A 26,930-nucleotide genomic window follows, 5' to 3' on the forward strand; every position below is an offset into this window, starting at 1 on the left:
TGTTTTGCTGTGCTTGGGCATGTAGAAGCAGCTGTATATGTGCATGTTAAAGGTTACTGCAGTGGGTAAATCTGACCGCATCAGCATTTAATCTCACAGAAAGCCTCGGACACTCACAGCTGTCGTGAGTGTGCACGTTCTGCGTGCGTGTTTGCGTGTATGCAACACTTCAGTGGTGCGTTTGGGACTTTAGAAAGAAAAGGGGGGACAGAAAGAAGGAGTTTCCTTTTCTAAGGAGTCATTTCAGGCACCAGTGATAGTGGCTCACGGCAGGAATGAGTAATGATTGGGCAGCTCCGAGATTTTCCTGTGCGTTGACTAATTGCTTCGCCGTCCTCGCGCTGTTAATGGGCTTTATGGAGAGACATATATGAGCTGTCAGCCACACGCCATAAAAAAGCAGAGCTTTAAGCAGCCTGTATATAAAAAGCTGACCTAATGCCTTTTGAAACAAACTTCCATATGAATTAATTTCTCAAAAACTGAAAAAAGACCGGATTTGGATTTGATATCAATCGGGTGTACAGAGTTTTTTTTTTATTTAAATATTAATATTTTTTCATAATTTTCCCAAAATGGCCCGCATTTACATGTACATGAACTTTATTTTTTAGAGAAGAGCATGTGTTATTTGTGAATAACATTTAACATTTTCTATTTTTATTTAGTTTTACTCAGAAAGGGTTTGCATGAAGAACTTTAAATGCTTAAAATTAAAGTAAAAGCGTTTTGCAACTTGCAGGGCTATAAAAACAACCTGACAATTAAATGACAAAATAATATAACTTAAATAAAAATATATCATAATATGCATAAATACATCTCTGGTCTGTGTGTGTATGTATGTGTGTGTTGGTGTGCGTTATGAAATGCACTGTGCGTGTGTGTTTAGTATTATTTGTGAAATTAATCCAATAGAATTGTGCGCAACAGCTGAATACAGGTTTTAATATGGTGTTTGTTTTGTTACAGGAGGAAGTACAAGAAAACATCTCAGAGGTAAGGCAGTGAAGATCTGAGGAGTGCTGAACTCATCACCATCTACAGTGAAAACCACTTTTAGCAATAAATACGAGTTCTTCAACGCTTGTAACATTCACTCTAGCACGGAAAAATCCATCTAAAAGCACCTGAAGGTAGCTGGTCTAAACCGGTGTAGGTGGATGACCTCCCTTCTAATGGTCGGGCTGTTGTTGTTGTTTTTTGGAATGGCTCCATTAAGAACTATTAACATGCATGGAACATTTCCATTCCACAAAAGGTTCCAGAAACATGCGTTAAGAAAATAAATGGGGTCTGTTATGACTTCCTGTTGACTTCAAGTGGGTTTAAACTGGATTTTCCATCAGGGGCTGGTATAAAAATGATGTAGTGTGACCAGAAACGTGCATTGCTCAATTTTGACTTCCTGTTGATTTTTTTTTTTTAGAGCTGGGTCAGAACATAACAAGCGATTTCACGTGAGTTTGGAGTAATCTTGTGATGGAGTAGAGTTACTTATTGGTTTTTTGGAGCATAATAAGTGCTTTGTTGCCGGTCAAAAGTGGTCTACTAGGACTAAACAGCTTGAGCAATATCATTTAAGCCAAGTTAGTATAACAGCAGCTCACATAAACTAGCCTTCACCAGCTAGAAACCAGTTCCAAAAACCAGCAAAATTATTAGTTTTTTGTGATAACATTCAATGAGTCTACGACGAGTTTAAAGAAATAGGCAGTTTTGATTTCCTGTTATTTTGTTTTATTTTTAAAATAAAATGTATACTTTGTAAATTTCCATATATGGAAGCTTGTTTCCACCTTGGAATAAAATATCCACGTTTTCTGTTCCAGTTCTGAAAAAAAAACAGTTAGATTTGTTAGATGCAATGCAGAATTGCAAGACATAAACAGAATTGAAAGATATAAATGCAGAATTATAGAAGCTCAAATTTGTGATAATTGCAGACTTTTGGGATATGAACTCGTAAGATATGATATAAATGCAAAATTGCAAAAAGGTAAACATAATTGCAAGCTGTAATTGTGAGATATAAATTCAAATGTGTGATATAAAAGGCGGAATTGTGGAATATAAGATGAAAATTGCAACATAAATACAGAATTGTAAGATAAATGTGGAATTGTAGGATATAAGCTCAAATTTGTGGCACAAATAGAGAATTGTAAGAAATAATAAACAGAATTGCAAGCTAGAATTATGAGATATCATATCAGAACTGTAAGATATAAACTCAGATTTGTGAGATATAAATGCAGAATTGCAAGATATCAACAGAATTATAAGTTATAAATGCAGAATTGGGAGATATAAGCTAAAATTTATGATCTAAATACAGAATTTTGGAATAATTAGAAGATATAAGCGCAGTATTGAGGGATAAACTGAGATTTATGAGATGTACATGCAGAATTGCGGAATATAAACTCAAAATTGTAATATAAAAGCATAATTATGGGATATAAATGCAAAATTGCAGGTTATAAATGAATGAGTTGCAGGATAGAATTATGACATAAACTCAAATTTGTGACCTTAATGCTGAATTGCGAGATGTAAACTCAGAATAAAGGGATATAAAAAGTCACAATCAGAGTTAAGCCTTTCACAACTCAAAGTTGCGAGAGAAAAAAGTCTTAATTGTGAGACAAAAAGTCCCAATTACAGAAACAAGCTTCCATCATAAGAGCTGTCTGCGTGTGATTATAGAGTAAGCGTGTGATTGAGCACAGTCACCTTGTGCATTAATCAGAATCACATGGCAACGCAGAGCACAGAAAGACGACGGCGGTATAAGGCTCTCTGAAAACATCTGTTGAAACAAATGCACTTCGGCCTGCGCTGAGCACTCCGCAATTATGAGCGAGAAGAGGTGGAGAGACAATAACAGAGAAAGAAAGATGTCAGGAGAGCCCATGCTGAAGCGTAGCGTAAGAGAGACGCCGAAGCTGGGTCTAATATTAGAGCAAGAGTGGGTTTAATTGGGGAGGGCTCAGCGGAGACTTTCCTCCGCTAACAGAGGGAGGGATGACTTCCTGTGCAGCTCCTCTCTGATTGACAGCTCAATGGGAGTCTGGGTAATTATGGCAGGCTAATTGGCTGCAGAGCATTCTGGGACTCTGTCATTACAGACGCAACAGGGCAGTTACAAACATGTGTGTGTGTGTGTGTGTGTGTGTGTGTGTGTGTGTGTGTGTGTGTGTGAGCGTTCACACGGACACACACGCATGCGGTACACAAGGAAGACTTGAGGAGCTTTCATTCACTTTTATTAAAACGGTTCCGTTTCTGTTCAAGACGTTTCTTTTATTTAAGAATCTGCAAAATTCATCGCAAAGACATACATGTTTCAGAAAGGTATTAAGCGGATGAACTGTTTTCGACATCGATAATAATCAGAAGTGCTTCTCGAGCAGCAAATAGATGAATGAATAAATTGTTCTAACATATCGCAGTATTGCAGTATTTTGGATCAAATAAATGCAGCCTTGGTGAGCATAAGCCACTTATTTTAAACAAAATATGAAATGTATGAAGGAAAAACTTTAAAATATTATATCTTTAAGTAAATTACTAAATGATACATTTAAGATTTAAGAAATATTTTGTATATTTGCATAATTATAATAAAGATAAACATAAATATTTTTTTAATTCTATAAAATGTAAATAAATATCTAAATATAATAAAATGCATTAATACATTAAATACAATATATTTATAATAGTTTATAAGATATTATGCACTTTTAGTTTAGTAGTTTTAGTAATTAGTTGAAGAAGTGGATTTCTAGTGTTTCTCACGCATGCAGTATACTATATATAATAATTGTATGGTGCTTATGGAACTTATTTGTACACCGTATGCTTTCATTGTTTGGAAACAAACAACATGAGACTAAATTGATAGACGTTTCATTTTTTAGGTGAAACGTCTCGGCACAAAACTTTTTCTCATGTAATTTACTAAGATTCTCCTGTGTTATCTCATGTTTGACTTTGTCTATGCAGTTCATCTCAAAAGTGATCATTTTGTACTTTTTCTGGCTGTAGTTGTAGCTGTTGTAGTTGAATGCTGCCGGAGACCTGCGGTGGCAGAAGGTCTGAGAGCTCTTGCACCTGGAGATGGCTCCTTTGAGTAAATATAGGCTGTAAATGCAGGCTGATAATCAATGCACGATTAATTGATGCAGACACTCACCGAAGGTAAAGAGAGGAGCGTTGGGCTCATTCGGTACTGAGACACCTGCATGTAAATGACACCAGCAATCACACACACTTCACACGAGCTCTTCAAAACCACTCCACATACTGATATGAGTGAGTCCTGAACGTTGACTGAGTGCGAATGTGTGACACAAACAGGCAGATTTCTCTTAAAATATAATGAAATGCAATGTGTCTGCAATTTAAGTGTTTACAGGCTATGCATCTGGTGCCTCTCTTGCGTGTTTCGTTTAGCAAGTTCTCACCCAGATATATTATTTTGTGTTTTGCATCTATTTTGTTTGAATTTTCTAAATTTGTTTGCACTTTCTATTCATCAAAATAGTATCATGTTTTCCACAAAAATATGATGCAGCACAAATGCTTTTAACATTGATAATAATAGGAAATGTTTGAAAATTTAGAAAATTCTGCTTTACGTCAAAGGAATCAATTCGGTTTGAACATATATTTACATAGAAGACAGTTATTTTAAATTGCAATAATTTTTCACAATATAACTGTGTTTTGCGGTGAACAGGACTTCTTTCGAAAACACGATAGATGCACAAAAATTACAAACAAAATAAATTATGAGAACTACAAATATATGTTTACAGCTAATCAGTTAATAACGAGAATTAGAACCATTCGGTAATTTAAAAAAAAAATCTAATTAAAATATAAGCTTAAAAATATTTTATTAAATATGAAATAATATTATTAGACATTTTACCTTTTATAGTTCAATTTTTAGTATTTTAAAATCACTTTTGTCCGTTTTTTTCTAAAGAACAACTACTGAAATATTGTCAAAATGAGTTTAAAAATGGACTTTTTTGTGTCTTTTAAAAATTGTGATCGATATTGCTTTCAGTTAATTTCATTAGGTTGAGTGCAATGCATTGTGGGATATTCTGCTCCCTGAGGAGTGATGTGTTTAATAAACTGCACATTTTGGCTATTCTGTACATATAACATTTGCGTGCAGGAAAATAATATTAGCGTGCTTGTGTTCCTGTGCGATTCCTCCCGTCTTTCCGCAGCTACACAATTTTGATAATGAGAGGGGTGACTTATTCAGATTCATGCAAATTACATTCCTCTGCTGTCTGATGCTCCTCCCACTCCTTCATCGTTCTCTCCTCCCCCCCTGCTCTTCCTGTCAGGTGTTTGGGGTTGATTTGCATGCGTGCGTGGGCTCTGTGTAATTGTCACGAGTGGCTTTGTTGGAGCAGGTGTGAGTCCGCCCCCTCGTAACAAAGCGCCCCCTACAGACAGGACTCTGACAAACAATCTCACAGCTCGGACCAAGCTTTAATGAACCAAACCTCATATCAAGATTAATAATTGTAGCAGTAGCCACTGCAGTAGTAGTAATAATTATATTAACTAGTAACTTTTTTTGTGATATAAATATAAATGTGGACAGTCAAGTTTTAATATGCTCATGTGACTGACATAATGTCAGTCAAACAAACAAATAATCAATTAATAATGTTACGGATAAATGAATAATAATACTTTTCATTTATAATTTCACTTACAGCACACTAATATAGTTTCCTGAACGATATTTGGGTGTGCATCAATAAACTAAATAACAAATATTTTATTACTATTATTAAATAGAAAATATTACTTATTATTATTATCAAAATAACAAAATTATATGTATTTTTTAAGGCTTCACGTTGACTGGAATGAGCAAGTTTCTGAACACAGAATAAACTTTATTTTAAATAAAGTGTTAATCTATGTTAATATGTAAAAGTCACAGATTTCTGAAATATTTTTTGCGGCTTAGTTAATAGTGAAGAATACTTGAATATGAAATGATCTTCTGAAATGTTAAGCTCCTATATTTATGATAAGTCATTTCACTTTAATTGCATAAAAAAGTACCTATTCATTGCCATTGGAGTAAAATTACTGAGCATAGGAGCTTGATAAAAATGATCATTTTTAGATTAAACTTTCAGATGGCACTTAGAGGCTTTTGCATCTGAACTTTTCATTTGTTATATGAATGAATCGCCCATCAGTACTGGACTCATTTGACCAGCAGTGATTCAATGTCAAACTAGCTTCACTTAATGTTTTTTAGTTTTTTTTAATTGAAAAGGGCCTTTGTTGCGAGTCGCGAACGTTTTGAGTAAGTTTGCGCAGTATTTTGAACTTTTACGTTTCAAAAGGACAAAAGCAATCTTTCTTCCGTAAAATGCTGCTCCCTTTAAAGCATTGACTTTCGTGTTGTTTTGTTTTGGCGGCTGTAAATGGATTTTTCCTCCGCGAGCGAAATGAAAAGCAGTCCCGGCAGTTCCTTGCACTAGTAATTACAGGCCTCTATATCGTCTGCAGCGGCACCATAGATCAAACCTTCGCTCCCCTGAACTCTCACTCATATCAACTTTGCAGCAGACTCAGATTTGCACAGATGATGGCTTCATTCACTGCCGAGTATCTCTCCTGAGGTTAATGAAGCATTCATGCCACTTTATTACCTCTGGCCTCCTTCGACATGGTGCCAGGCTTCACCAATCCATCAGCTGCTCTGACTAACAGGATTGATATCGAACGGGCTTGGGACCAACTATTTATTATTTGCTCTGCCTGATGTTTGTCTTCAAATGTGTAGGTGTGTGTATGTGTGTGTGTGTGTGTGTGTGTGTGTGTGTGTGTGTGTGTGTGTGTGTCAGTGGCTAATGGTGGAACATTTTTAAAGAAATGGTTTCCCAAAAAATGAACAGTCATCGGTCATCTTTTTCTAACCCTCATGTCATTTTAAACCAGTGAGACTTGATTCTGAACACAATGTTCTTGGTGTTATTTTCCATGATTATGTAGTCTTGCAACAATTATTTAGATTATCAATTATGTTTTGATAATCTAATGTTTTTCCACACATTTTGTAGATAAGGAACAAATAGCCTAAAAAAAAGCTGTCCGATGATTATTCGCAATTGCATCCAAAATCAAATTTGTGTTTACGACTTTACATTATATATGCATTAACTATGTACACTTGTATATAAATATACACATATATATTTAAAAATAATCTAATAATTTAGATAATACATATAAATATTTTATATAAATATAACATATTTTTCTGTAATATATACATGCATGTGTATGTATTTAATATAATGTGTTATATATGTGTGTGTGTATATATTTATATATATATACTACACACATAAATACAAACTTTTATTTTGTATGCGATTAATCTTGCTTAATCGTTTGACAAGCTAAACATTTTAATATATAAAAGACAAATGGTAGAATAAAGTTTGGACTGTCAAGCACAACACACACTTTTGTTCTGATCGTATAACACAATTTAAATAACAGTTTTCCGACATTTTATTTTAATTGCATTTCATGTATTTACATGTTATAGGATTTCAATCGACTGTGGTAACTTTTAAAGCTAAATTTAGTGCACAACAACAAATATTAAATAAATAGTTAAATTAATTCAATAATTAATTCATTTAAATATATTAGCCTCTATCGGCTTATACACTGTCAATAAATAAAAAGCTGAGAAAATGTAAAAGCGTATGGCAACCTGCTTTAGCAGGTTTTTGAGCAGTTTATACACCAAAAAGTTGAGAAAACTAAAAAACCAAGCTGAAAACACTCAAAAGCTGTTTGAATCAAACGTTTAAATAATCTATGCTTCTAAACATTTTTGAAGTGTTTGGATGTGTATTTTGTGAGATTAATTTTCCATATGTGTTTTCCCCCTGCAGAAATCTTGTTTTGTAAAGAATGCTACAGCGTTAATTATCTCGATAAATGTAAATGGTACGTAAGTAGTCCATATAGTACGATCTGGTAAAGTATTTAAAGCAATATAACGACTTAGTTTGAAGAGCAAATCAAATTACACGTCTTTATTAACTACCTCTGTGAGTTTTTGTATCCTGTGCATAATAATAATAATAACAGTAAAATATAACTTGAAATTTTTGGACTAGAAAAGAGCAGCGCAGGCATTTCCAAGAACATCAACTAAAGAAAACTGAAAATATATGTTACTTTTGTAACCCGTGTGTAGGATCTATTAAAGCCCTCCTCACTCACGGCTGGACTTTCTGCATTAGTGCTGGTCCGCTATTCTTCTCTTAATGAATCATTGCTTAATTGAGCTGTTAATGGAATATTAATCAGTGCCGGACAGCCTGCGTTTCACAGAGAAACCAATCTCTAAAATGCTCAGAACAGACCTTCGTGCAATTATCCACGGTTTGGAGTATTAAATTGGAAGTGAACGCTAAAGCAGTAAATCTAGTCTGTGCTTAAGACATTAGCATGCATATTAGTGTCTGGTCAAGAACTGCTCTTTACGGTAAATAAATACAAGTGAACCGAGGACACAACTTAGCGTTCGTTTGTATGCAGAGGACTTTAATCTGAACGAAGCAAAAGCACAAATTATTTTTATGCGCCGTGTCTCCTCATGCAGTGTCTCAACGTAGCTTTGCTTATTAACTTTGGCTTGTTGACTTATGAATATTTTATACTCCAATACAGTATGTTTGGGTAATTTACTCTGACGTAATTTGCTATTTATCTTGCGTGCCAAGGGAGTTACTATCGCTATTTCAATTGCTCGCTTGCTAATCTGTTACTTTCAGCCGGATTTATTGCTTTAAATCATACGATATGTCGAAGAGAGGTGAGCTGCTGCTTTTCAGCTCGGATGTGCATTGAGTAGACCAGAATAGAGACTTGGGGGTGGGCTTTTTGACTCGGGCAAGTAAACAACCATGCACCTTAACAACCACAGCAAAACCCTGGCAACCACCCACATCACCCTAACACTGTGGTGGCGTGTTTGGCACAGGCGAGCGCCGCTCACATCGCATTTGATGAAGACGAATAGCAACAAGAAGGTAAAATGTGAGGAGAAGAACGCATGCAGTGTATACTGATGTTTGCTACCTGGTCTCATGACATAAACGTACCTGGGTGCACTTTTTAGCGAGACGCGAAATACGTACCAATAAGTACATATCGCTGCAGTTGCTTAAAGAATATCGGCTTCAAAACAATATTAATATGATGGGAGATTCGAAAACTGATGCTTTCGAACGTTAGCATTACACATATCCAGCTTCATATCTATCATAAATGGTGCTTTTCTTCAGTAGCTCACGGAGTATAGAGATGTACTTGAGAGGCGAGGAGTTCCGGTTCGACAAAACAGTTCAAATCTGCATGAAAGGAAGTTAAAATGATACTGTCGCCTCAACAAATGTGTTTTTAACATCAGTTTTGCAATCGTTAACACTACTGGGTAGGTTTAGGGTTGGTGTAAGGCATATTTCCAACACGATAGAGCATTGCATTTTAGTGACAGTCCCCAGATTATTTATTCTGAACCGTCGCAATATGTACCTGAAGCAACGTAATAAAAACACAGCATTATGTACCTATATCAAAGTAAGAAAAAAAATACCGAACCTGTGTTTAAGCACCACTCGGTGGACATTTCTCTTTGAAACTGTGGCGTAACGTGCAGAAAGATACAAAAAACGGTGTTGCACAAAAAGTGCACAGAGGTATGTATTTTCATGTTGAGACCAGTTTGGATATTTTTCCAGTGCCGTCACACTCACCCGTGCTCATCGCCCTCGGTTGAGTGATTTGGTGTTTTCACTCTTGGGTCAACAAAGAAACTCCATTAAGAATGAATCACCGTACAGGCCGCAGGTCAGTTTTGCTTCCCTCGACAATGTCAGCTGTCACGCAGCCACAATAGAGGTTTTATCAAAGTGACACGGAGGTGTGAGGCGGACTACGGAAGTCACAAACTTCTCCAGAAACCTGGGTCGTTAAATATAGGTTAAATATAAATGTAAAAGCGAGCACTGAAATATATAGTGCTAATAAAAATGCATAAACTATTCCATATAATATAAAATATTTTAGGATTTTTGCCTCTATGGGTTATAAAAGATTCCTAGTGGCAAAGAATGAATTAGCATTTTCATTAAGTGGGCGGGCAATACGCTATCATCGTGATACGGCTTGGTAGTCTGTGTTACACACTGCGTGAAAGGTTGTTATCAAAAATCCATAATAGGGGCACTTTAAAATGTTTTTAGAAGTATATTACATTATATATCTGTGTACAGTAGTCAACATTTGAAGTGGATCAAAAAGGTTCAAAGTAGTCCTAAGACAACAATGGATTTTGGTTGTAGGACAACTGTGATGAACATCTGCAGTGGTTTTGATCCACTGCAGATGTTCACTGCTATATATATATATATATATATATATATATATATATATATATATATATATATATATATATCATTGTTTGGGTATTATCTGTTATGAATGGATGTTTTTAAATTCATCCTTAAAATACTGCCACATAAGCTGCTCACTAAGGTTTAGAACAGAGCCATTATGACCATAAACACTAGATGATGATTGTATATGTGTGTGTGTGTGTGTGTGTGTGTGTACCAGGTCAGTCTGCTAAAGAAACCCATGATGTTTTCATCTGATGGAGTAATATGTAGATTTAGTGACCTTTCAGAAATTGGATTGCTTTTATTGGATTACAGCGGGCGTGTGTGACTAACTGACCTTTTGTTCTGGAAATAAGGACAGAAATCTTTATACCCCGAGTGCCGGTCCACATCTATCCCCAGGCTACATGACACACGAAAATGTATTTAGTCACAGTGCAGTTTAATTATTATGGAATTCCAAAAATCTAACCATTTTTCGTATCCTCAAATTACATATCCGCAAAATCTATATCGATTTATCCCATAATGCACCGCGTTCCAAATCATTTCATACTTATTGAAAACTTTTTTGTTATAAAATGTAAAACTAAAAGCACCCAAAAGAAAATCATCGTATTGTTTTAAGATGCACGTGTTTGCATATGACATATATTTGAGAAACAATTAAATGATGTACATAAGATTTAATAATTCATCTGCGTGTTCGTGGCTCTCTAAATGTTGGTTAATGGTCACATGGCAAGCAGTTAAACAAAATATTTCACAGATGCAGATACTGTCAGTAAGATATATTGTAGTTAGACTCTACAAAGAGTCTTCTGCCATCTTTTCTTCCCGAGCGTCTCCAGCATGCCATCTGGATCCCTCAGTAACTGTCCTCGTCTGTTTAATCCAGATTACTCCTCTGTTTTTCTTTTAACCGACACATGTCAACACAACCCATCAGCGCCTGCTGATTTCCTGCAGTGTTTGTATATGCGATTGTGTCATTTACTTCCAATTTGTGTGGATACCCGAGAGAGGAGGACTGGATGTAGACTTTGTACAAATGCTCTTATAACTGCTTTCCCGCTTCATTTTGTGCCTGTGTGTTTGAGCATAAACGACCGTGTTTAGGCAGAATGCATCCTCTTTTTCTCTGGGCGGGATTTCTAGATTGCCTAAAATGTCTGGAATTTGGCTTTGTTTTCCTGTCGTTGATGGTGTAGACCGAAAAGTGGTTTGACCGATGGCATGCAGGCTTCGTACACGATCGTGCAAGAAGGAGAGATCTACAGAGAACGACTAAAGCAGTGCAAATACACATACGTATAACGTTTGAGCGCCGCAGAGAGACCAAACAAAGCCAAAACACAAGCATTTTAGGCAATTTTAAAGTGCTGGTCTTGTCTGGGGAAAAGAGGACTCAAGGGCTGTGTGCTTTAGCAAGTGTATTTAATCGATGAATGACCTAATTGAGACAAATGTTGACTATAAATTATGGTGACCATATGTGCCATTTTTCCCAGACGCGTCCTTGCCAGAATTTCTGTATTGCTTTGATTCAAAGTACCTCGAGAGGGTTTCGAAAACATAAGGAACCGTGGTTATACACCGATCGGTCTGCACGCAAACAAAACCAAAACCTTCTGAAAAAGTTCTGAACAGTGTTTGCATTTTTTGTGGCCACATGGAGTGCTTCATATCAATGTTTTTGATTTCAGTTAGTATGCTGTGTAGGTAGAAATCTGCTTAGCTTACTATGTATCGCCACAATCACTCATTAAGATCATAATTTATCACTTTAAATCTTTTTTTGTTTTTTTTTACTTGGCTTTAGTTAGAGTACAGAGCCAACCAGATGAGTACTTAACTCTCTATTACTTTTCATTTAAAACCAGCTGCTACATCACAGCTCTTTTCTTCTACATTTCTCCGTAGCTACATTTTTCAGTGATTTTGAAGCTGAAATATCTGCTCTCTCTGTCTGTCCTCGTTCTTCAGGACTTTTATCCACGGAGAGCATGTTGTTCATTAAGGCTCTCATTAACCGTCTAATTACACGCTAAAACAATTCGCTGACATTTCTCCAGACCCCAGCAACACAGTGTTCCATCATTATTTCAGATCGTTCGTCATTAATTGATTTCCTGCCCAGTCTGACCCTTAACACACTGATTGGCTGCCACTGAGAGAGAGACTGAGTGAATTAGCATGCTGTTGTTTCACTGATGTTTTAGAGTCACTCATAAACCTTTAAATGGTAAACGGTCAGGAAAAAATGGTCTGAATGGATAGTATCCAGTGAACGGCAGCTTGTTTTAAGCCTGAGACGATCGAAGATATCTTGGGGTCATTTTCTGAAGTGTCAGAAATTCAGCATGATCATCGCACAGTGTGTTTGTTGCTAGGGCCTTGTTGCTTTGTTCCTTCTTCTTCCACTTTTTTCAGTACACATAAAACCGCTTAAGTGTTTCATCATGCTCTTTTTGTTATCAGTAGCCCATGCAGATGATGTATTTTTCTATAGAAACGTGCATCGTAGAATACAAGTCAGTGTCATCATGGTACAATCTAGATGCATGGTGTACCTATGTTTATTGGACAGCTTTGTGTTAAATGGCTTCAGGTGGATTTTTTATTGTGGCTGCGAGGTTGCTCCGGTGGTTGCTAAATATGGCTTGGGTCCCATCTTTAATATAAAATGTTCTTTTTTAAAAATGCTCAGGAAAATGAGTAAACGGTAATTCTAGTATTTATTCAGAGTTGTAAAGCAAGTGTAGAAATAAAAGGAATATTACAGATTTTACATCATTTTCCCTCCTTTAAAAAAATGTTGTCAAGGTTTAAACATTGGTTTGCATCGTTTATCGTACACTGACTCTTGCATCCCGCATGCAGCGTGCTACAAATGTCCATAATGCCACACTGAAAACTGAATTTCTTTAAGGATAATTGGAGAACATTTAACAAGAAGATAGTCTTTCTGCTACAAAGATTTCATGTTTCATTAAATGCTACTTGCATTTTCTTTCTTATTGCTTGTGCAAATTGTTTCAAAGTAAATCCTACACAATTTTTTTCCAGTGCACATGTGATTTCCACTCTCTGCATAGAAATGAGCATTAGCGTGCGTGTTGTCTCTGTGTGCGTCTGTGTGTTTTTAATCTCAGTGTGGTGGCTGTGGCTCTGCCCTCCGCTGGCCCGCTCAGAGATCAGCGCTCTAATAAGCTGTTGGATTGTTTGGCCATCACATCTTCTCTGCATTTCAAACTGTTTCCAGGAAGAAAAATAACAGACCAAGGATTAAACAAAGCTTGAAGCGGGTCTTATGATGCCTGTGGTTTGGATCAAGCTGAAATCTCAGTTTAGCTCTCCCCTGTGTTTTATTTAGTGCTGCTTGACGTTAGCATTGCTCATATAGTACTAGGGCTGGGGATTTAAACCAACCCTTTGCAGTATGAATAAAACTTTAGCCTGTCATTAATGATTTGTGTAGCTTTTTGACAAGGTGTGCTATTATCAGTACTATTTTAGTATAATTGAAATACAAATTTGTATTATTTATTTTATTATAACTATTTTTAGACTGCTTTTTAAATATGTCTGGAATGCCTATTCCATATGTAAGGTTTACAAAATAAACCTTGGCAAGTAAATGCTGGAATACACTACATGACTTGTTGAAATCGGAAGGGAAATCATGTAGTATATTCTAGGGCTAGGCGATAAATATCGATCAATATATTATGCGCATCAGTAAAGCATCAGTAAAGTAATCTCCGCAATGTTATGTGCGATATTGATCAATATATATTGGCCCAGCCATAGTATATTCCAGGCTTAAAGTGTAATAAATTAATACGAAACATTATTCGTCCCCCAAACAAAATAGTTCCTCAGAAACGCTTGCGGTTGGAACACAGCGGTTGCCGAGCGACACAGATGTAAAGAAAAGTATGCGTTTATAGAGTATTTTACAACAGCTTCAAACATGGCTCAACCAATCAGAATCGAGGACTGGAAGCATCTTATAAAAAAATCAATAAGCCTCAAGAAGCTGCGGTTTACAGTGAATTTATAACAGCTAATGGGCTAATAATTCGCTTATTTTGAACGAATTTTTAATTTGACTCGGGAAGAACGAGTCATCTCGGGGAGTGATTCGTTCACTCGTGCATGAGCAGTGTCCTTCAGGTTCTGTACTGGAATTAGTTTGAAATACTTGGGAGATTAACTAATCGGTTCTCTTTCTGGAACATACTGCGTTGGTTAAAGCTTATTGGGCTGCCACGCAATGAACAAACGATTCAATGAACAAACGATTCAATTTTGTTGCGTCATCAACATTTGCGTAAGGAGTAGTAACGTTAGATATGTTATGGAAGTGATGCAAAACATTTTAATTGTTTTGCTAAAATGAGCGAAATGACTCGAAAAAAGATTGACTCGTTTTGCTGAACGAGACTCAAAGGTCCGAGTCGGTAAAATGATCCGAACTTCATTTTTTATTTAATTATTTCGGTTTATTTTATCTCTAATAACACTCTGTTATTTGACAATCTGTTCTGAAGTCTCAGTATTCACAACAGCCCAAAACTGTGAATTTCTCACAACGATGCAAATTCAATCGGAGATTCATCAGCCATGAAAACATGGCCTGCCTTAAAGCGATCGGGCGGTTCTGCATGAATATCTCATGAGCAGTCAGTGTGAATGGTGACTTTGCTCGGGAGACTGAATTTATAGCCCGCTGGATCAATCCACATTCAAGATGGAAGCAACGCTGAGCTCTAACCGCTCTCGCTCTCTCTGGCAGAAATCTCTTTTCCACAGCTATAAAAGCCCGTATGATGGATGAATGGGGTTGATGTTTAATATAATAATTCTCTTGCTCATAAATGCTCAAGGATGTTAGGTCTAGGCAGCCAACGTGAGCCACGCTGAGCATCCCAATAGACCTTAGCATGCAAGTATCTGTGGTTTTCACAACACAGTCTCATGGCAAGTGCTAACTGTTTTGCTAATTTGGTGAATTAATAGCTTAGTTGACACAATCCTAGGCTCCAGTGACAGTTTGGATTAGACAATTATACAAGGTTGTCTCCTGATAAAGTAGTCGGATTTTCCTGTAAAAATTTTCCTTGTAACATTCATGCAATCTTTACATTCAACTAATGCTTTCCACAGGGTAAAAAGGTCCCTATTTTCACTAATGATACATTTTATGTTGTGATAGCTAATTGCAACAATATTTTTTTTATTGTGTGCAAGAGCAAGTACAAGAGTACTCGAGTAAACTGTAGAGTAGTACAGTAGCTAGAGCAAAAAAAGTCTTCAGCTCTTTCTTACAGTTTGTAGAAGTTTAGTCTGATGTGTTTAACTTGATTTAATTACATTAGATAATAATGATTGGAATACAGTATTGTAAGTTTGTTTAGATGTTACCACCAACCTGGTCTCATACAAATATGTGCCTCTGTGCATTTTTTGTGCAACACCGTTTTAAATGCCTTGCTGCTTGTTTCGCCACAGTTTCAAAGACTAATTTGGCGCTGAAACATAGTTTCACGTGAACCCTGGCACATTTTTATTGTGTTAATATAGAGGGAGTTCAGAATTCAAATATCCAGGGACTGTGATCGTGTTGTAAACTCGCCCTACACCAAATCCAACCATAAACCTACCCGATAGTGTTAACAAATGCAAAACTGATATAAAAATGTGTCGTTTCAATTCCTTTTACACAGATTTTAACTGTTTGTCAAACCATAGTTACACGGGTTTTGAACTAGAGATCCTCGCCTCGCTAGCGTCTAAGAAAACACATAGATATGAAGCTGGATATGTGTGACGCTAAAGTTCAAAAGCATCAGTATTTAAATCTCCCAGCATATTAATATTATTTTGAAGTCATAACATGATATACTTATATACTTATATATACTTATGATATAAAATTAAGTCTTCGAAACTCTATGAATTTGTTTAAAAAGTAATAAAAGGTGTCAGATTTTACTGCCTCAAGTGTTCGTTTCTTTTGGAAACTGCTGTGATATGTAGTTATTGGTACGTATTTCGTGTCTCGCGACGTTTATGCCATGAGACCAGGTAGGTTACCACGTGAAGCACATTTTAGTTTACCCGACAGACCATTTTTTTGTGCTGCCCGACTCCCCGACTTTGAATTAATGTCTTGCAAATTGAAAAGGGGTATTATTTATAAAATGTTGCAGAGAAACCATCCTAAATTTGATCTTACAACACTTTTTCCGACATGCGTGCATGTGATTCATAGAATGAACATACAAACAGAAAACGCGCATACTCTTCTCTTTCAGGTGTGAAATCTAGAAATCACAAATGATCTTGAACTCAGCTCTTGTAAACGACTCCTAATGAATATCACGAACGCGTAAAATATCCCTAATCATCATAATTTAGAGCAACGAGCTGCAAGAACAGCTTACAGTATTTGAAGCGTGCATCTGAGGTAAGGCTGCAGTCATTCTCCTGTTGCAAAAAATAATCTGCTGAAGTTTCTCGTGAAACGATTTTGCTTTGCTGAACTTGATTGGCAGCCGCTGACACGGACGGCTGTGCTCATCCAATCAAACGTCATGTTCCACCCACATGTCTTGAGACATCTGTCAATCCCGGCAGATACAAGCTTTGTGTGCAGAGCGTTAAGGACTGCTATTGTTGCCATGCTTCTGATGGATGGCATTATCTCCCAGGATCTCAAACACAAGCCTGCTATATTTTTTCCGTCATAAATCTTTCTATAACAGTTTGCATCCAGAAAATAACTGACTGTGTGGAATAAACCCCAAAGACAAATATAAGATCTCTTGTCGGGCAATTATTGTTAACTCAAACAATAAAACAAGATTTCCATAACTCAAAATAAAATACAAATAAAATACAAAAAACATGACAAAATAGTTACAGTAAGGTAGTTTATGTAGTTATTTATGTAGTAATTGATGTATGAAAAAAAACAACTGACAAAAAAAAAATTACAAAATTAAAAAAAAAAGATGCTTAAATAACTACTAAAAACAAAATATAGAACAAAAAACTTATTTCAAATTAGTTGCTCGAGCAACAATTCTCATTTTTAATTAGTTTCTAAAATAATTCAAACAAATTAAACAAAGTTTATCAAAATTAAACCATGTGGATTTTTTAAAAATCTTATAAAAATAATACAAATAAAAATAATCAAGCGGCAAAAAACACAACAAATCGACTAAAACCTTAAGTAAAAATGTAAGTAAAAACAAAATCAAATTTAAACGACAAATAAATTTGATAAAAATTACAACAAAATGACTAAATCTCTTAAAATTTTATAGAAAAATTTATAAAAAAAAAAAATTTATATATAAAAATTTAAATGAACAAACATTAAGAAAAACTGCAATACTAAATCACAAATTTATTGTTTCATTTTTAAATAGTTTCAGCATTTTTTTCCCTAGGTAGCAATGCGATTGAATTAAGAGCGAATAGAGGCAAGGCAGAAAAAGTCATTTAGGTCCCAAACTAATTGCAAAAAAAGCAGCCTTGTAATGTGACACGATTATTTCGCATTACATACCAAACTAGTCATGTTGTGTTTGATTGAGGTTTGAGAGTGTGATCTGAGATCAGGTGTCGAGATGAACAGGGCCGTTGGGGTTTGGGTTTTCCTTTTTATCTGCAGGCAGCTGTCAAAGCGTTGAGTGGAAAATGTTAATCTTCCTGTGTGATTGCATTGACCCCCGAAGCGTCGATGGCACCCCGCCACCGTGTGATTGTCAATGTGACAGCCGTCCGGCCGCCTTTCCGCGCTAGAAAGCGCTACCTGTGCCGGTGAACGCAGGTGGCGCGCAGCTGCGCTTCTGTAATGCCCGCCGCTGTCGCATCCAGATACACACTTAACATAAAAATGCCGGATGAATACAGTGTATGCAAACACGCGATAGTTGCCCTGAGGGAAATGACCACGCCGCCGCAGCAGTATGATCACAGACGGATCAAATCAGCGTGACGGCGTTTCAGCAACGTGAACAAATCGCAAACCAATAAATCGACCTTTTAGCACCCACCGCATCAGAGCTCTCAGATCTGACCTGTGACCCCAGGGCTGTAATTAAAAAAGCATAGCCATTTCCCACTAATACTAATTTCGCTATTATTTAATGATTTCGCTTTTGCACTGCGTTAAAATATCCGCAGACAGTCTAATGGGTTTAACAGACATGTCAAGCGTTTGAGTGATCTGACTCGAAAGTCGTGGGTCGTTGGAGATGGGTTTGATAAGACTAACAGCTTCAGTTAATCAATCGACTTAAGTCTTAAAAGTCTTAAAAGCTCAATTAATCAAGCTCAGTTGTACAAACACAAGCTTCTTACAGACACTTCAGAGCAAAAAAGGGTTTGAAGGTTTGGTTTTGGTAAGATTTTATTCATTTTAAGGTGTCTTGTTACACGTTACATGTCCTTACTATTACAGTAGCAATAAAAGACCCTTTAAAATAAAGCGCAATTGAGCTTTAAACTGTTTAAAAAGGTCTTTTATTCTCACTGTGGATGCATTTATTGCATTAAAATACAATAAAAGCTGTACTATTGTGAAAAAAAAAAAATTCTATTTCAATATATTTAAAAAAAATCATATTCATGTGATGCAATTGTGATTTTTCAACATCATTACTGTCACGATTTTTCAGAAATCACTCTAATATACTGATTTGATTCTCAATAAACATTACTTAGTATTTTTAGCACTATTTCAATTATTTGCGCCGCTTTATATTTTTTTGTGATTTCTGATGAATAGAAAGTTACAGCAATATACGCGAAATATAATTATTTTATTGTAATAAATATATTTACCGCCACCTTGCTGATTCATTAGTTTGTTCTGCGTATAACAGAAGTAGTTTCTTGTTTCTGCGTTTCAAGATTTATGTTTTCAGGGAAGGAAGTTTAATATTGATCTTTGTTTGTGCAGAATTAAGCGCTGAATTTGTCACACCGACGCTGGCTGGTGCTCTCAGATAATTACTCCGTTAAATAAACAGTCATGCAGTTGCGGTTCATAATAAATGTATGTGCATGTGCATGTTTTTGCAGATTACGATGTTTGGTAAAACAGTTGGAGAGAGGAGAGGCGTCTCTCGTGGACCTGAAGAAAAACCTGGAATATGCTGCCACTGTTTTGGAATCGGTTTATATCGAGGAAACAAGGTAAAGCGTGTGGGTTTTTACACTTTTACTTTACTTTCCCGCTCCCTGTTGCTTCTGTATAAAATAATATAACCACAGGCAGTCAAACTGGAATTATAAACGGGGCTTAAAAAAATGTATTGATTGCAATACAGCTATGCCGTTCCAGACTTATTGGTTTTTTCGTGCCGTTTCATGAAAGCCATCAGTTGCAAAGCAACTGCTTGGACTACGTTGTACATTTATGATGAATAATCATCTCCAAGCTGTTTTATTCTCTTCACACCCCGCTGCATTGCTCACGAAGCTGTAGCAAGGCATTATTCAGTCTTTCCGCGTCAGATGCTGATCCAGCTTTTCCACACAATCCCTTAATGGAGTCGTTGCGATGGGAAAATTGCAAAATTGGTCCAGAATCAGTCACCTCGTGCGGACAGAGGTCGATTAAATTAGCGGTTAAAGATCTGCGCGCTTCAATCCCAAGATTGTTGGATTGAGCGAGTGGCCGGTTGAAAGGGTCACGGGGTCAGAGCTGCTGCTGTGTCCTTCAGCAGGACCTTCAAAAAAAGATTTTTTAAATGTATGTAAATTTATGTCAATATTCTTAACCCTACCTAAGTGGTGATTTATTTATTCATATATTTCTTTAAAATAGCAATAACTTGGAAGTGTCGCGCAAATGCAACTGTAGATGATTATGATGGTCATATACTTTCTGCGCTATTAACCATTTAATACTATAGTTCTTTACCATTATGTGGCTGTTCAGGCCACTCTCTGGTTGAATGCGGCCGGAAAAAAAACTATTATGAAAGGAAGACTGATAGGGACTATTAAGATCTGCACATTGATTTCTTGAGAGAAATTTCTTATTTAAACACGATAAATAATTGATTCTTTTTAACTTGTGATGAATAGAATATTTCATTAAAAAGCTCAGGTACGTATTTGTCATTTAATGAAAGTTATGTAATGTTTATTTATTATGTTTTCCACACACACACACACACACACACACACACACACACACACATATATATGTTTGTTTGTGTGTGTGTGTGTGTGTGTGTGTGTGTGTATTTATATTTTTATTTATACGTATGTGTGTGTTAAGCTTGTGTGTGTGTGTATGTATATGTTTGAGTATATATATTACTGCTGTCAAACAATTGGCGTATATTTATTATGTATATGTAAATGCACACACATACAGTGTATAGTTATACTGTATATTGTATTTGTATTATATATAAATATATTTAACATAAACAATATGAACATTCTTCTTAAACGTATACATGCATGTGTGTGTGTTTATATATACGCATATATTATGTGAACAAAAACTTGAAACGATTCATTATTTGGCAAAAGTAGTGTGTGTGTGTGTGTGTGTGTGTGTGTGTGTGAGAATTACGCAAAATATAGTTTTTTTTTTATATTTGAGTTGAAATGTCACCAAGACATGTTTTCCTCAGAATAAAATCAACTTCTAAATGAATAACTGAATAAATAAATGTGGACATGAAAACACGCGTTTTTTATTCCCGCTCAATAACAGTATTTAATATCTCTGCGGGGCAATGCAGCGCTCCAGTGCCACTAATATCTTTTTATTTTGACGAGCAGAGTGAAGAATAACAGCTGTGAACATCTAGATGGCAGAAATGATGAAAGCTTATGGAATTATGTAACTGGAACGTCACTGCGGCCCGGGATTACGACAAACCCGCTCACATGCCAGACCACAGAGACCCTCTCGGTCCGGCCTGATCAGATTCATATTCGCTCCGTGATTTATGACCGTTAAATCTGTCAGAACAGCTTACGTCTGGACACGCAGATGTTTATGGCGCAGTTACTGCAAAAGAAGTTGTTAGTGGTGTAAAATCATTAAATGTCAATCCAGTGCCGTTTCAAAGCAAATGTATTTTTTTCCTTATTTACAAGGCACTTGGTATTACCGTAATTATGCGGATGAGCGATGGATTAGTCCTAAACCAGCAGGTCTTGGCTCGAGCATCAATCACAGTTTAGAATAAGTAAAAATAGTTGTTCATCCTCCTTATACGCGCGACAATTACCTGTCACAGCGTGTAAGCGGTGATGATACGTATAAAGTCTTTCCCTCCCTCCCGCTCTCTCTTTCTCTAAGGCGATTGGTCGATACCGAGGATGAGCTTAGCGATATCCAATCAGATTCCGTGCCGTCAGAGGTCCGTGATTGGCTGGCCTCCACCTTCACGCGGCAGATGGGCCTGATGCTGCGACGGACCGAAGAGAAGCCGCGATTTCGCAGCATCGTACACGCAGTGCAGGCTGGGATATTCGTGGAGAGGTGGGGTTAAACACGAAGCAGGATGCTAAAAACTCTTCCTTTATGTCAAAATGTAGTTTCGTTTTTTTTTTTACAATTTAAACAAGGTTATTATACCTTTGCCTTGTTTTTTAATGTTACAACTAGCATTGTCTAGAATGTCATTAAACTCATTTCAGTAAATCAAGAGACATAACATAGATTTTAATTTTTATATTTTTAGTTTTCATTTTTATATATATATATATATATATATATATATATATATATATATATATATATATATATATAGGTTGGTTGTTAGCTTGAGATACTTTTATATTTTTAGTTTTCATTTTTAGTGTAGTTCAAGCTTAAGCAATTTTTAATTCATGCATTTTTGATTTAAGTTTTTAGTTATTAAATATATATATATATATATATGTATAGGTTGGTTGTTAGCCGAGATACAGCTGTTTGAAAATCTAGAATCTGAGGTTACAAAAAAATACTGACCTAAATACTCGTCCAAATGAAGTTCTTAGTAATGCATATGAATGATAAAATTAAGTTTTAATATGTTTACAGTAGGAAATGTACAAAATGTCTTCATGGAACATGATCTTTACTTAACACCCATTTTATTTATTTAAAAAATATTCTACTTTAGAGTTATTTCAACGATCAATCTGACTGGTATAATATTTAAATATTCATCATTTTATTTGTAGTTATAATATCAACACTGGAAAATAAATAACATCTAGCTGTGTGCGTGCGCGTGTGTGTTTTTATTTTTAAACTATGAACACAGGCCAACATTTTCTAGTGCTCATGAATCAATCTGCTTCCTCTTCAGGTTTTTTTTCTCTTGCCAGGCAGCATTAAAGTCTTCTGTGAAATGATTATAAATCTATGTGTTGAGCTCAGAGTGAGTCAGCCTGTGCATATACATCATCCTCCTGACAAGTCTGAATAACTACAATCACTTTGCCACACTCTCTCTCTCTCTCTCATCCGTTAGCATCATTTCATTAAACTCTAATGCATTTCAGGCAACACTGCACAAATAAATTGCTTTGACAAAGCATTTCCTTAAAGAAAGTACAGGTTGTCCTCTACATTTGATGTTTTGGGGTTTTGTAGGTGAAGATTAGGGCCTTGTGTTTGGAGAGCCTGTGGTCTGCTCCGCCGCTTTCACTTGATGTTTTTATCTCGTTCAAACAGAATGTACCGGAGAACCTCTAACATGGTGGGACTGAGTTACCCTCCGTCTGTCATAACAGTGCTCAAGGTAAAACACACAGTGTTTTATCACTCAGCTTCTTTCTCTTGGTTTTGCTCTCAAAGTATCACAAAAGGCTCAGGCTACTTTTGGCCACGTGGACGAAACATACTTTTTTCCCTTTTCATGTTCGCTAACATGCGTCACAGACGACTTCCCCAGAAAGTCAAGAACATTTCCTCCATAACTCAGATGATGTACTGTGTATAATAGCATTATTTGGTGGAATTAAATTGAAAATGAAAAAAATGGCTGACTTCTTTCTCTTGACAACATTACAGCTAAATTGCAAACAATACGCAAAAATAAATAAATTCATTCATTCATTCAATCTATCATTTATTTATTAGTTCATTGTGTTATAAAATATTTTTAAATGGTATATTTAGTTATTATTAATATTTATACGAATACAATATTGTTATATCGACGTTTATTATTAAATACAATTATTTTTTCTCAAAATGAACAGAAATAATATATTTAAATAAATTGATAAAATATCATTAGAAATTTGGAATTATTGTATATTATGTATTTGATTTCATTTAGTTTTTATATAAATGTATATAATTTTATTATAATAATATGATATAATCTGTTGAAGTTTTGACTAACACACACATATATAAATGTGTGTGTGTGTGTGTATATGTATCACACAATAATGGATGATGATACAAAGCTGTACAAATCATACATATAGCCACTTATAAATAAAGGCATAATACAATGTTTCCTGCGGGGTTTTAATGTAACACTAGTTATTAGGACATAAAAGTGCCCAAAATATTATTTTTGTGTTTTTTTTTCTCCACAGCATGTGGATAAGTGGTCTTTTGATGTCTTTGCTCTGAACGAGTCGAGCGGTGACCACGCTCTCAAATTCATCTTTTATGAGCTCCTCACCCGATACGACCTCATCAGCCGCTTCAAGGTGAAAACAGCTCTTGTGAAAGTGATAGTTGAGGGCCGTATTGACTCTGTTTCTCTGACAGATCCCCGTCTCAGCGCTGGTCTCGTTTGTGGAGGCTCTGGAGGTGGGATATAGCAAACATAAAAACCCGTACCACAACCTGATACACGCCGCCGACGTCACACAGACCGTGCACTACCTGCTCCTCAAGACCGGGATGGTGGTGAGATTAAACACACCAACACAGAGAGATCACATCACAGGGCCATGGCTGCAATCAAATAGGTCAAGAGGTCACGAGATCTTTTTTTTTAATTCTTCATAAGAAAGACATTCCCATTATGCTCTGCAAAAGATCAATGAAATAATCCATCCAGGATGACAGGTGAAATTACAGAGGTGTTCATAATAAATCATATTATATATTATATATATATATATATATATATATATATATATATATATATATATATATATATATATATATATATAAAATAAATAATAAAAAAATATATATATATATATATATATATATATATATATATACACACACATATATATATATACACACACACGCATATATACAAAAACACACACACACACACACACACACATATATATATGTGTGTGTGTGTGTGTGTGTGTGTGTGTGTGATACAGTTCAATATATAAAATAAAATAATACAATTTAAGAAAGTGCAATTTTTGCAATCTTTTACTTAATATTTGTATGTTCAGTCTTTTTTAATTAATGAGATACATTTGGCAACATGCTAATGTCAGTGCAGGAGAATGTTGCTAAATTAATCTAAAGAAATAATTTTTAGATATGTCTCTGTTTTTGTTTGTGTGTTTTTTTAACAGATTTTCTTGTTTTAGATTTAAATGCTTTTTATAAAAATTAGCTTTTATTTGTAGAGTAATATATTTTTGTATAGAATTTTTTTGTTGGTTTGCTTTTGTGTATTTCTGTATAGTTTAGAGCATCTTTTATTTCAGCTGTAGTTTTTTTTTTTTTTTTTACTTCAACCTATTTTAGTATTTATTGTAGTATTTAAGAACTTTAGCCTAATTTTACTAGTTAGTTTCTAAGGCAACATTCTGTTTTTTTTTCATTTCTGTTTATATATAATTTATTTAATTTATAATTATATAAAGTTTTTCATCTAACTACCAAAACTGTTTCTATTCTTTCTAGTTGAAGTTGACAACACCAACTCATATCTTGTGTTTACAGCACAATACGACAACACTCAATCGCTGCCTTTCGTTACCTTCTCTTCACGCCGTGCTCTTGCAGCATAGACCGGGGCTTGTTGATTATAATGATCTAATATTGCGTTGTTCCACTCGCTCCCAATGCAGATACGGTGTTAATCATCTTGATAATGTTACTGTGACAACATGTCGAAGCCTGTGGGCACGAACTCATGAGTGACTGCGCAGAAAGCCAGCGGCGTAATCATTAATTCTGCTGACAAACACACACACACACACACACACCTTCAGCTTTCTAATGAACAATCAGCAGGCCAATAATAAAGCAGCAGTTCCTGAAGAGAAATCCTCTCACTGTTTACTCGTATAAGTGTCTTAACATGTCACTGACCCAAATCGCTTTATCTTCCGTCTGACTGGCCTTCGCACAATTAATGCTTGCTCACAGAGAGCCGCTTCTCTCATCACAGTGCACTTCAGCGTTTGTTCTGCACGCTCGACTCAGCGAGGTGAAACAAACTGGAGTCGTTCTAATAGGTGATTAAATATTAAGACGCAGTCCTGTGGGAATGTCCTTCAGAGCCTGTCTGTCAACAGATGTTCATTATTCCACTGCTTCTGCTCTTCTCTTACCAAGAATTAAACCGCATTTTTAATTGCCGCGAAATAAAGATTTCCACAAGTTCTCGGTCGCGTTTAAAGCACCCCTATTAAGGATTTTCGTAAATGAGCTTTCATGAAGTGCGTAACACAGCAGTGAATGAAAACATCCTGCAAAGTTTTCAGTCTGAAAGTGCACTGCGTATAAAGTTATTGTCTCTCAAAAGAAAGAGTCGACTCTGAATCATTGAAACGAGTCGTTTTGTGTTGACGTCAGTGTGAAACGTTAGCATATCGCCAGCCCACTTGTTGGTCTTTACACACTGGTCTGAATGAAAATGCTAATTCTAGGTGCCGCTTCTGGAGTTTAAAAGCTCACAAACGCCGCTTTAAATGAAACTGATCAATCACCGATTCGAAAAATAAATCATTGGGAGTCGTTGAACAAATAAGGTAAAAATAAACGCGTATTATAAGTGTTTTTTTTGACTCTGCATGCATGTCAGCCTCCCAAAACCAAAATACGAATTTTTCATAACCCATAATAGGGGCACTTTAAATAAAAACTAAATGCTAAAATTCTTTCTTCTTCTGTTTCTTCTAAAATACAAATAGATAAAAATGAGTCGTAAAGGACGAGTGTAGAGTTTAATTTTAATTTGAAATCGCAATGCTTTATTTGAGTTCTAGGCTGTTTAAATTTAATATCAACTTTGTCTCAGATTCATCTAATATTCTTAAGAAGTAAAGATGTACGTGAGTCAGTAGTTGTCATGGAGTGAAAGAATAGAAATGATCATATTTTGAGGCATTGTGTAGATCTTTTCTGAGGTCACTGGGACCAGATCAAAGATCAAATCTTAGAAGGTGGGAGTTTTAGCCATTTGCTTTCCATTTAACCCCATTGTTATGTCAGCAATGTATTATCGA

General features: G+C 35.7%; 1 protein-coding gene across 3 annotated transcripts in view; it reads left to right on the top strand.

Moving 5' to 3' along the window:
• Positions 1-26,930, top strand: part of pde1cb (phosphodiesterase 1C, calmodulin-dependent b) — a 69,042-nt gene that overhangs the window by 28,686 nt on the left and 13,426 nt on the right. For 2 of the 3 annotated variants that reach the window (XM_043264671.1, XM_043264680.1), the window contains exons 4-8: positions 19,593-19,706; positions 21,841-22,023; positions 23,209-23,275; positions 24,087-24,203; positions 24,265-24,405. In XM_043264671.1, coding sequence (XP_043120606.1) covers positions 19,593-19,706; positions 21,841-22,023; positions 23,209-23,275; positions 24,087-24,203; positions 24,265-24,405 — 622 coding nt within the window. Of the gene's footprint in view, positions 1-972; positions 1,000-19,592; positions 19,707-21,840; positions 22,024-23,208; positions 23,276-24,086; positions 24,204-24,264; positions 24,406-26,930 lie in introns of all 3 variants that reach the window. The other variant, XM_043264690.1, reaches the window with a different exon arrangement.

This window comes from Puntigrus tetrazona, chromosome 2, assembly GCF_018831695.1.
Source record: "Puntigrus tetrazona isolate hp1 chromosome 2, ASM1883169v1, whole genome shotgun sequence".
Taxonomy (NCBI): domain Eukaryota; kingdom Metazoa; phylum Chordata; class Actinopteri; order Cypriniformes; family Cyprinidae; genus Puntigrus; species Puntigrus tetrazona.